Raw genomic sequence first — 12,401 nt, 5'->3', positions numbered from 1 at the left:
GCTTTGGATTTTTAAATCTGATTTACTTCCACATTAAAGGGGTAGTTCACCCAAAAATAAACATTTTGTCATTGTTTACTCAGCCTCATGTCGTTTCACACCTGTAAGACATAGTGTTGCACAATATACCGGTACTTAAAAAGCAATACCCTGATTTTAAAAGCGGTACGATTCCGCAACTAGTACCGGTACTTTAAGGATGCATTTTAATAAGAGCCTTATTTCAGCGTGTCTGTGTTAGTGAATGCCGCAGACATGCAGTTTTGTTTATTACACATATACGCGTGACGCTTGCAGTGTTTTCAGCCTCTGCCACCTCAATATGTGAGTACATGAACACATGAACGGTCTCTAGAACTGCTCTGAGAGTCGCTTCATGAGCATTTTACCGTTTCTTTTGCTGAAAACTATCGTCATGTAATGAAGACCCTAAAGGTCTTCACAGCAACCTGAGAAGTTTAACTTATCAAGTTTAACTTGATAGTCAGAAATATATTAATATATTACTTAATGTAAAGATAGTAGTACTACTACTAATGATATTATTAAAACAATGTTTAAGCTGTTTAAGGAATATTTACCAGAAAAAAATATTGACCAGAATTTATTTACCAGAAAATTGTAAATACATAACACAGTATTTCTGAAAAAATAAATAAATAAATAAATAGCCTATAATAAATTAATTCTTTATCAAATCTTATTTATAAATTCATTAGACATGCTTTTGATGATTAAAATGTAATGAAATGATTAAAATAGAATCCAGAAAATTTATGGAAAACAGAGATTCACAAACAAAACTGAATTTGAGAAAAATAAAATGTATTTCATTGGGCCTTAAAAGATGTAATTGTTAATCTTTGTTTTGTTAAAACTTTTAATAAATTGCTGTTAAATTCTGCAAGCTTTATGTTTCAAGATTCAATTAATTACACATACTTTTTGATATTTTTTTTAATGAAATTAAAATAGAGTCTAGAAAAATTTAAATGGAATTAAGGAAAAAAAAATAGATTTCATAGGGCCCCTTTTTATTTAGTTTGTGTCTTTGTTTTATGGTAGTTGTCTTTTAGTTTGTTACTGTCATCTAGGTTATCATCAATAACAAAGATAAAATAAAAAATGACTATGTCATGATATATTTTTTTGTTGTGAAATAAAATTACTATATCATATAAGTATAAGATTTGGCTTTATCCTTGAAGCTAACTTACCAATACAGCAAAGATCTCTACATACCTGTAGGCTCTGTAGTTGTTCACCATAATCCTGTGTAGTGGCACTTGCATGTGATTATTATTATTATTATTATTATTATTATTATTTATTTTTTTTTTTTTTTTATTTTAAAGGAGATGAAATGCTTTGTTTTAACAGATAAAATAACTATGATCTCCATTTGGATCATCTATTATTCAATTACTTTTCCTGCTGTTCTATGTTTTTTTCATAGTATCGGTTCAGCAGTAGTATCGTGATATTTTAGTCAGGTACCAAAATTTGGGTATCGTGACAACACTAGTAAAACATTCGTTCGTCTTAGTTTTTGATGAAATCCGAGAGGTTTCTGAGCCTGCATAGACAGCAGGGGTCCTACCAAGGTCAAGGCACAGAAACGTAGTAATGTAGGACATCATTGAAATAGAATAAATTGTTGAATAAAGTCATTATTATTGTTTTCTTGGCGCACAAAAAGTATTCTCGTAGCTTAATAAAACTACAGTCGAACCACTGATGACACATGGACTATTTTAGGTTTCTGTGCCCTGATCATGGTAGTACCCTTGCTCTCCGATTTCATCAAAAATATCTTAATTTGTGTTCCGAAGATTAAGAAAGGTCTTACATGTTCGCAACGACATGAGGGTGAGTAATTAATAACAGAAATTTAAATTTTTGGATGAACTATCCCTTTAAACATCTATTAGACTTGCCAATGAAGAGTCAGTTGTTTTCAGTACAAAGATAGAGCGAGGACGTAAACGTTCACCCACTCACATACACCTACCAGAACTGAAAAGGTCTGGGATGGCAGCAGCTCCATCACCCTGGAAACCACTTCCAAACTCTGACGCAGGTATCGTTGCCATTCCGTCTGTTGCTATAGAGACCAGAGGGGGAAAAAATAAAAGAGTTCCAAAAACTCTGCAGAATTAAACTGATGCTTCTGTGTATATTTGATTGATCCTTACATCATCATCAAGGGTCTCGTCATCGAGTTCTTCTAGTTGACTCTGGTTTAACCTGAACTGGATCCTGTTCAGAACTTCACGCAGCAGCAGAACTAGAGCGTCTTTATACCTGTTCACACACACACACAGATTACTGCAATGTTTCTAATACAACCTAAACTCACAAAAATGCACAGACACACACCTGTTAATGACACTGTCACTATCAGCCAATCGGCTTCTGATCTTGGTGGTCAGATAGTCCAGGAATATACTCCATATGTCCAGACAGGCCAGATAACCCTCATGACTCGGCTGCAACAAAATAAAACAGACTTTTAAGTGAAAAGGTGAAGTAAAGGTTAAGAATTTTAGTGCTGATTCACACACTATTTAAAGTTGCATTTATGTTTTAATGCTTCCTGGGGTGCATTTATAATGTTAAGGATTTTAATATTAAAAATAAAAAGTCTCCTTTAAAGAGATAATGAACTAAGAAACCAAAATTCCCTTGATATTTTGACATACAAGGTGTCATTGTACTATAAAAACATCCTGTAGGTTTCAGAACTCAAAACATCCTCGTTACTCTAAAAACAGCTTATATTGAAGGCAGTCTGCCAAAACAGTATTGTGGAATATATGGAAAGTGCCACTTTATGACGTAATAGTGTGGCTAAACAGTATTTATGCATCCATCTATGAAGGATGTAGGCTGTGAAACATACACAAGTGTTAGCTAATCATAGCAGTGGGTGTTTACTTCAGAGTTTACAACTCACCACACCTATTCAAACAGAGCATTCTGATGAGGGGGGTCAAAACAGGACATAAAATAGGCTATTACCCTTAAATTATGGTTTTTTTTTTTTTTTTTGCTGCAAAACATTGTAAGCGGACCTCAGAGAACAGTACAAAATAATAAAAAAGGCCCCTTTAAGACTTGTGAATGCCCACTGCTATGATTGGGTAGTGTTTTTGCATATGAAATAAGAATTACATTTTAAAACCTTTATGATATTTTTAATATTGCAGCTGCTGAGATTAACTAATTATAAAACATGCTGATTATAGCATTTTTTTTTTTGCAAGAGTGCAGAACTGACTGACAGCTCCAGTGATTATAAAGTGAGTGAGTATATAAATATAAACAATTTAAATAACTGACCATTTATTTGCTTTTAGGACAAACAGTTGACCATTTAGTCACTGGCTTGATTTACTGATGCATAAACATCAGAACGGCTGACTATAAATGAGTCCTTACATAAAAATCACTGATCACAGATTAGACATTACAAATAAGACACTTACTTATATGCTGACAGTATCTTTCTAAAAAAGTTTATTTATATTCCTGCATTGAATTGCGTTTACAAACCCCTTTCAAAAAATTTGGAAGATAAAAATTGCTTAAAGTTATTTTTTACTTTTGTGGACCAGTGTTATTTTAGTATCATTGAGATATTATTATAGTTGTATTAATATTTTGAATTAGTATTCCTTTTAATATATATTTTGTACACATTCTTCATATTTTTATTTCAGTTAAAGTTGTAGTAACTTTGTTCTGTGTTTGTTCCATTTTTATGTGTTTTGTTTTTGTCTTTATAGTTATATAAAGACAAAAACAAAAAAAGTTATATATGTTGTTTTGGTTTCGTTCTTTTAGTGCAGCTATTTAAAATAAATTAAAAAGAGAAGTGTTGATTTGGCAACTAGTTAAAATAAAATGTTTTTAATTTTTTATTTTATTTCAGTTAAAGTATATTTTATTTCAAGTAACTTTTTTTTTTAATGGTAGGGCACTATGATTTCTGTGATGTGGAAAACATAGACGGAATTCCGGAATCCACTAATAAAAAAGGAATTTACAGACTAATGCGGAATGTCATGGAATTTGTCAAAGTTTGGATGGATTAATCAAAAGTAGGTCATCACACTTCAATCAAATCACGATATGGATTGGTGTTTGTAAATATTAAGCCGCAAAAAAACTATTTCAATATTAATCCTGCATATTCTGGATGTCTCTGTGTTAATGAATGGCACAGACAGACGGTTTTGTTTACTAGTTGTGCTGAAGTGCGATTTCAGCGTCTTTCGTCTCACTTAATGAGGACATAAATACATCTCCAGAATTGCTCTGAGAATACTTCTTGAGCATTAGACAGTTTCATTTCAGTAAAACTAGTGTCATATAATACACACACAGAAATTTAAAGTACATGATGCTACTACTAAAATTAAAACCTCATTTTTTTAAGGAATAATCATACATCTTCAATCTTTTAGTTGTAAATCCCATTCATTCACCAAAAAATTAACTCTATAATTTTCACTAATGAAAAGATAAATTAATGTTTTAAGTCTTCATTTGATAAGCAGGAAAAAAAACATTTCATAAGGCTATTTTAAGAATAAATTAAACTTGTTTTTATGCATTCAAATAATTAGACACGCTAAAACAGAATTTGTAATTTTTAAGTGTGACCTGCCAATACCGATTTTCACCGATTCCGATTTTCTTGCTAAGAATTATATTCGGCAGCATATACAAACCAAAAACTATCCTTTTTTTTTACAAAACAAAAACATCATTTACATAATAAAAAATGTATTCAACATTACAATTTCCCCAATCAGATATTCTCCATTAATTCAAATGCATAATTAATTTTATAAGATTGTTGTTTTAAATATTTTTTTAAACATACAAATAAGAAATGTTGGGAAAAATGCAACGATACTTTTAAATATAAAACCAAACCACTAGTAGGTGGCGGCAAATGAATGTCATTTAGTGATTCATTCAACTGATTCGTTCAAACAGCAGATTCTTTCAGAAACAAGGCATGACTGTCTTTTATGAATGGGTTTCTGAATCATTGACAGGGTTCCCACACCTTGGTTAACTTCAAATTCAAGGATCTTTTAAAGACTTTCAGGTTCAATACCCTCAAAATCAAGGACTTAATGTGGGGACACATTTCAAGTGAGAGCAAGGTTACATCATGTTACCTTGCAAGATACACTGTTACAGTTTTCAGGTGTCAAACACAACTATGCAAAAAAAGCATTTTACTAGAACTTCACAGCCTACTTTGCAATTTCCCTGGTGTGTCTGTGAAACACTGAGGTATCACCATAGTAGTTTCTTGCGCACGTGAACATAATGGCAATGTACAACACACAACGTAACGCGTAAATGTGTGAAACTAATGTAAATCAAGCAAGCTAGTATACATAGGCCACAAAGTATTGGCTAAATAACACACTAGCGGATCAGAGGGAATAATAAGGAATTTTTTCCAGAAAAACTTCTTGCACAAAATAAATTCAACCACTTTGAGGGCCTGTATCTATGTATGGCTATTTTCAAAAACTTTCCAGGGCCTTGAAATTTTATTTTATTTTTTTCAGATTCACAAACTTTCAAAGATTTCAAGAACCCGTGGGAACCCTGCATTGACTCAACTGTTTTGCTCAAAGTGTGGTTTCATTCAGTAACGAAACACTGTTGTATTGCTCAGAGTCAGGCAGCAGCTCTGCTGTGGCTTTAATTAGAACCATTTTTGTCAGCAAAATTGAACAAAGACAGTCAATATTGTGTCTAAAATCAGTCACTTCATTTTAACTTCTTGTTTACTATTGTATAAAACTACTATTGTATAAAATCAGTGTCACATTGCAATCGTGTTGATATTCAGGGAAGTGTTGTGGAATGTTGCTTACCTAAATCATACATTACAAATATCTTTTTTTGTTCCGCAATATGCATCTATAACTTTCTATGAGTGCTTTTGCACTTATTTGTTTTGATTTCTGCACGAATCTCTCACATGCTCACTCAGGCTGCGCAAGCCTTATCTGGCACGACAAAAATACATTATCAGTCGCTATCAGTGTGACATCAAAACGGACCGGCTCAGAATCGGCTAATTCGAATTAGTGCATCTCTAATTAAAAAGTCCAGAAAAATTTAAACGGAAAAACAGAATTTGGAAAAAATTAAATAAAATGGAATTTAGGAAAAAAACTTGTATGTGCAAATATCTATTAAGTGAAACAGCTTATTCATGACAGTACTAAATAAAATAAACTTTTATGATCCCTCTTACTTGTTTTTATTCTCTCTTGTTTTTATTATTACCATCATGCATATTCTGCAAGAGGCTAAAAACTTGAGCAAATCTCTATGTCCAAAGATCAGGGAAAATGTAATTTCTCAGTTCATAACACCTTCACTATTAGTCACCATAACGCACATCTTGCGGTTGAAAACTGACAAAGCCACTGAGGAGAGTACAAAAAAAAGCACCTTCAGCTCCAGACACTTTCAACAAACACTCAACTATGACCAGGAAAACATCAATAAAAATACAACAAAGTGTTTTCACCAGTTTGAAAACAAAAGGAGAGTGAAAGCATCAAAAATTAGAGGAACAGGAAGGTTTGCGTAATCAAAACTCAGCAAATGGAAATATGATTAGACATGAATATGATAAGTATGTCAGTGCTTCCTGGAACATCAAGTAAAGGTGTTTTACCTGGTTAAATGTGTATTTGAAGAGCAAAGCTAGAAATTCCACTAGGGGAAACTGGGCGTTAGATTCGATCCTCCGCAGATGAACACTAACAAACAGCCTGAGGAAATCGGTGAACTTTTCCACATAGCTGAGAGGGACAGACAGGCAGAAACAGGGGTTAGAAAGCAGCAGCATCAATGAGTTAAATGTTTAAAGCATGCATGTACATTTCTTACCTTTCATCTAATTCTTGCAATCTGCTTTTGATAGTGTGCGTGTTGGTGTGTGAGTGTGTGTTTGTGAGTCTTTGCAGCAAGTAGAAAGTCTGTTGAAACATGCGGAGCAGAAACTCCTCAAAGTCCACCGGGACGCAGTTTTTGCACATTAACTCGTTAATACAGTTCATGGCCATCACGCCCAGACTGGCGCGTTCGGCGTGGCCAACCATCTGACCAGTCCTGCCATGTCCGCCACCGCCATTGGCCGGGAGGTTTCCGGGGGCGGAGTCTCCATTGGAAGTGGGCAGAGGTTTCGTTTTAATCGGCTGCTGGCATCCAAAGCGAGCGAAATGAAAAATCGAAGCGAGGAGGGATGGAGTGATAGAAGAGGAGAGAGGGATCCAGCTAAAGAGATGAGCCAAGCACTCCAGCGCTAGCAGACACAGAGCGCCACTTTCAGCTTCCAGAAGCATCGGTGTGCTGTCGCCTGCCAAAACACCTACAGAACATGACAAAAGACAACAATTCATTCAACACTCATTTACTGGGTTTCAACTAGTGAGAGACCATTTTGTGATTTTCAGTATCGGCTAATGACTCATGTGGTTAATGGTTAACCCACGTTTAATCCTTTAGCAAAATGTTTGTTCCTATTATTGTGTACATCTAGATTTTATTTATTTCTGTATGTACTCAAAGTTCACTAATTGAGATGCAAATAAATATACAGATATACAATAAATATAAATAAAATAACTTAATGTAATAAAATATAAATAATGATGAATAATAAATAATATATACCAAATTCTATAATTTTTTACATATATTTAAGTAAATAAATAATATTATAAAGTAACATCATAAATAAAACAACATAATAAATAACAATAAAAAAGTAAAATAAAAAAAATCTAACAATTTCAACAATGATCACAAACAAATGATAATATGACTCATAACTATATGATATTACCAGTACATGAATATGATCTGTTACCAGAACTATGATATTAGTTTAAAAAAAAACAATTAAACTGATTGTTAAATTACCTGTCAATAGCTAAATTTGGGGTTTTGTCATTTAACTGAAAGTATTATTATTATTATTATTATTATTATTATTATTATTTAATTTTTACATAATTCTAATTTAATTAATAATAACAATAATGATTAAATTAATTCTTTATTAATTTTTATTATTTGATTTTTTACAATATTAGAAAATAATTTTTTTTATATTTTTACACTAAAATATATGAATTATGATATACAACATATGACATAATAAAGTAACAAATAAAACAACATAATAAAAGTTAAATTTAAAAAAAAAAAAAAAAACAAAACAATTTTAACAATTATCAAAAATGATAAAATAAATCAGAACTATATTAGCTAGTGTTGAATTTAAGTAATTAATTTTGATAATTAAATTGAATGAATGAATGAATGAATGAATGTTAAATTACTTGTCAATAGCTAAATCTGTGGTTTTGTCATTTTACTGAAAGTATTATTATTGTTATTATTGTTGTTATTTAATTTAATTAATTCTAATTTAATAATAATAATAATTTTATTTTTTAATTCTTCATTAATTTATTTTTTATATATTCATCATTATTTTTATAATTTGTTTTATAATGTTAGAAATAAATATTTTTATAATTGTTACACTAAAACAAATTAATTATGATATACAAGACAATAAAGTAACATAAATACAACAATATAATAACAATAAAAGTTTAATTTAAAAAATAAATTTCAACAATTATCATAAATATGAAATTAGTTTCAATAATTAAATAGATTGTTAAATTACTTGTCAATAGCTAAATATGTAGTTTTGTCATTTTACTGAATTATTATTATTATTATTATTATTATTAATTTAATTTTCACACTTAAATAACTTCTTTAAAATGTTAAATACTATTAAATTGCTCAGGCTACAGGATTATAAATAAAGATATAAAAGTATGTTATGCAGTGTCAAAAAAAAAAACCCAAGAAAAAAAAAAAACAACAACGAAGCACTTGCAACAAAAATGCTTTTTTTTTTCTTCTCAATCAACTTAGTTTCCCCCCAAAGTTCTAATAGTTTTTCTTACTACTGTAATGTGATGTCACTGTCAAGTTCTACCATTATCAATTTATATTAATTTTACCAATTTGCAGATGCAGACCTATCATCCATCCACCACATTACATCTTACTCATCAGCCTCTAAATAACCTAAATTAGCACTAGTTGGTACAACAATGTCATGTTAAAAGGGTCAAAGCAGAAACTCACCTGTGTCTCTTGACGTGGGGGATGGTGGGGGAGTGGTGACTGTAACACTGTGTTTGTCCCATACTGTCTCCAGAATGCCTGTGAGGAAATGAGAGTCATTTAAAATGAAAAAGCAAGTCCACTCTCATTTACAGCTTTTAGTGCTTAAGGACTGCTTACATCCACACATCCTCTGAATGAATGAATTATGAGCATCTCACCAGTCAGAAGGTTCAGTACGGTGGGGATCTGATCCAGTAAGAGTTTCTTCAGCTCCTCTTTACGAGCAACGCTCAAGTCTTCTCTGGGACAGACCAACTCTTCTGAAGTCATCTTGAGAAGAACTAAACCCAGTGGCGCTAGAGACGGTGACTGCACTAACTACAACACAAACCACAAAGATAGACAATAAAGAAAAAAGAAAGTAAAATAAAGAAAGAATAAAGAAAAATAAGTACCTGTAAGGTGTTGCTGAAGAAGTCATGGTAGAACATTGGCCAGTCCTGGCGTCCGATGTCCACGATGACTTTACACAGCTTATTTCTGATGAAGAAAGGCAGCACTGCATGCTGGGATAGCAGAAGCTTGGGCAAACAGCTACGAAGCTCTGCTTTGTCCTCACTAGCCACACCAACCCACATCTTATTCACAAGATTCTGCAGAGAAAGACCGATATTTATTGTGATATCTCATATCTGAAACACAGTTAGGAAAGCCTGTGCTCATATCTGTGACTCTGTACCAGAAAACCAGTCTTAAGTAGCACAGGTATATTTGTAGCAAGAGGCAACAATAATACCTTGTATGTGTCAAATTTAGCGATATTTTGTAAATTTCCTACAGTAAATATATCAAACCTTAATTTTTGATTAGTAATATGCATTGCTAAGAACTTCATTTGGACAAATTTAAAAGCAATTTTCTCAATATTTTGATTTTTTTGCACCCTCAGATTCCAGATTTTCAAATATTGCCCTAAAGGTTTGAAAAGAAAAATCTAGCCTTTTTTGTACCTTTAAGGTGTTTATTTGCATGGTGACATTACTTTAAAGCCAATTCCCCATAAAATTCCCTAAAAAATACCCTTAAAACTCTCATTATTGCAGTATTATAAAGTAGCAAAAAAAAAAACATCCTTTTTACAAACAAATAATTTTTTTAAATTAAAATCAGAATAAAAATACCTATGAAAATGAAAAAGGTGGAATTAATTTAATTATTTATTTATATTATTTAAATTAACCTTTTTTTTTTTTTATGGTGAGATACACCACCATTCAAAAGGTTTTTTTATTTTACACTGACCAAAATTATAAACACAGTTTTGTTTTTGCCCATATTTTTCATGAGCTGAACTCAAAGATCTAAGACTTTTCTATGTACACAAAAGGCCTATTTCTCTCAAATCCTGTTCACTAATCTGTCTGAATCTGTGTTAGTGAGCACTTCTCCTTTGCCGAGATAATCCATCCACCTCACAGGTGTGGCATATCAAGATGCTGATTAGACAGCATGATTATTGCACAGGTGTGCCTTAGGCTGGCCACAATAAAAGGCCACTCTAAAATGTGCAGTTTTATCACACAGCACAAAACTGCACAGAAGCACAAGTTTTGAGGGAGCGTGCAACTGGCATGCTGACTGCAGGAATGTCCACCAGAGCTGTTGCCGGTGAACTGAACGTTCATTTCTCTACCATAAGCTGTCTCCAAAGGCATTTCAGAGAATTTGGCAGTACATCCAACCGGCCTCACATCCGCAGACCATGTGTAACCATGCCAGCCCAGAACCTAGACATCCAGCATCTTCACCTCCAAGATCGTCTGAGACCAGCCACCCGGACAGCTGCTGCAACAATCAGTTTGCATAACCAAAGAATTTCTGCACAAACTGTCAGAAACCATCTCAGGGAAGCTCATCTGCATGCTCGTCGTCCTTATCGGGCTCTCGACCTGACTGCAGTTCGTTGTCATAACCAACTTGAGTGGGCAAATGCTCACATTCAATGGCGTCTGGCACTTTGGAGAGGTGTCCTCTTCACGGATGAATCCCAGTTTTCATTGTACAGGCCAGATGGCAGACAGCGTGTATGGCGTTGTGTGGGTGAGCGGTTTGCTGATGTTAAAGTTGTGGATCGAGTGGCCCATGGTGGCGGTGGGGTTATGGTATTATCAGGTGTATGTTATGGACAATGAACACAGGTGCATTTAATTGATGGCATTTTGAATGCACAGAGATACCGTGACGAGATCCTAAGGCCCATTGTTGTGCCATTCATCCACGACAATCACTTCATGTTGCAGCATGATAATGCACGGCCCCATGTTGCAAGGATCTGTACACAATTCCTGGAAGCTGAAAACATCCCAGTTCTTGCATGGCCAGCATACTCACCACATATGTCACCCACTGAGCATGTTTTCGATGCTCTGGATCAGCGTATACGACAGCGTGTTCCAGTTCCTGCCAATATCCAGCAACTTCGCACAGCCATTGAAGAGGACTGGACCAACATTCCACAGGCCACAATTAACAACCTGATAAACTCTATACGAAGGAGATGTGTTGCACTGCATAAGGCAAATGGTGGTCACACCAGATACTGACTGGAGATCCCCCCCACCAGATCCCCCCAATACAGTAAAACTGCACATTTTAGAGTGGCCTTTTATTGTGGCCAACCTAAGGCACACCTGTTTAATAATCATGCTGTCTAATCAGCATCTTGATATGCCACACCTGTGAGGTGCTCACTAACACAGATTTAGACAGAATTGTAAACAATATTTGAGAGAAATAGGCCTTTTGTGTACATAGAAAAAGTCTTAGATCTTTGAGATCAGCTCATGAAAAAAGGGGGGCAAAAACAAAAGTGTTGCATTTATCACTGTGGTCAGTATAACATACATATATATATACATACAAATACATACACACACACACACACATATATACATATATATATATATATGTGTGTGTGTATATATATATTTATTTATTTATATTCTTCATGAATATATATAATTCATGAAATTTATCTGAAGAAAATAATGAATCGAAAAGTTATTTTTACCTCAAACACAGTAAGGCTGTACATCATGACATATTCATTTCTGCTGTTGGAGAGGAAGTAGAGGCAGTGCCTCCATGAGCCAGGCTGACCCGCAAAACTGTTCAGCAGCTCTTCTGCAAAACAA

At 33.5% G+C, this 12,401-nt stretch overlaps 1 protein-coding gene and 1 long non-coding RNA gene across 2 annotated transcripts in view; both read right to left on the bottom strand.

Annotated features, from left to right (window-relative positions):
• Positions 1 to 12,401, bottom strand: part of LOC127162662 (uncharacterized) — a 502,623-nt gene that overhangs the window by 41,575 nt on the left and 448,647 nt on the right. The window lies entirely within an intron of this gene.
• Positions 1 to 12,401, bottom strand: part of xpo6 (exportin 6) — a 29,037-nt gene that overhangs the window by 10,250 nt on the left and 6,386 nt on the right. Inside the window, exons 3-11 of the mRNA XM_051105464.1 lie at positions 12,278 to 12,390; positions 9,663 to 9,860; positions 9,426 to 9,585; positions 9,226 to 9,303; positions 6,940 to 7,420; positions 6,725 to 6,851; positions 2,380 to 2,489; positions 2,196 to 2,304; positions 2,012 to 2,104 (exon numbers count right to left, since the gene is read on the bottom strand). Of these exons, the coding sequence (XP_050961421.1) occupies positions 2,012 to 2,104; positions 2,196 to 2,304; positions 2,380 to 2,489; positions 6,725 to 6,851; positions 6,940 to 7,420; positions 9,226 to 9,303; positions 9,426 to 9,585; positions 9,663 to 9,860; positions 12,278 to 12,390 (1,469 nt within the window). The remainder of the gene's footprint in view (positions 1 to 2,011; positions 2,105 to 2,195; positions 2,305 to 2,379; positions 2,490 to 6,724; positions 6,852 to 6,939; positions 7,421 to 9,225; positions 9,304 to 9,425; positions 9,586 to 9,662; positions 9,861 to 12,277; positions 12,391 to 12,401) is intronic.

Source organism: Labeo rohita, chromosome 3, assembly GCF_022985175.1.
Source record: "Labeo rohita strain BAU-BD-2019 chromosome 3, IGBB_LRoh.1.0, whole genome shotgun sequence".
NCBI lineage: Eukaryota > Metazoa > Chordata > Actinopteri > Cypriniformes > Cyprinidae > Labeo > Labeo rohita.
Note: the sequence above shows the minus strand (reverse complement) of the source record. Positions and strands in the feature narration are given on the sequence as shown.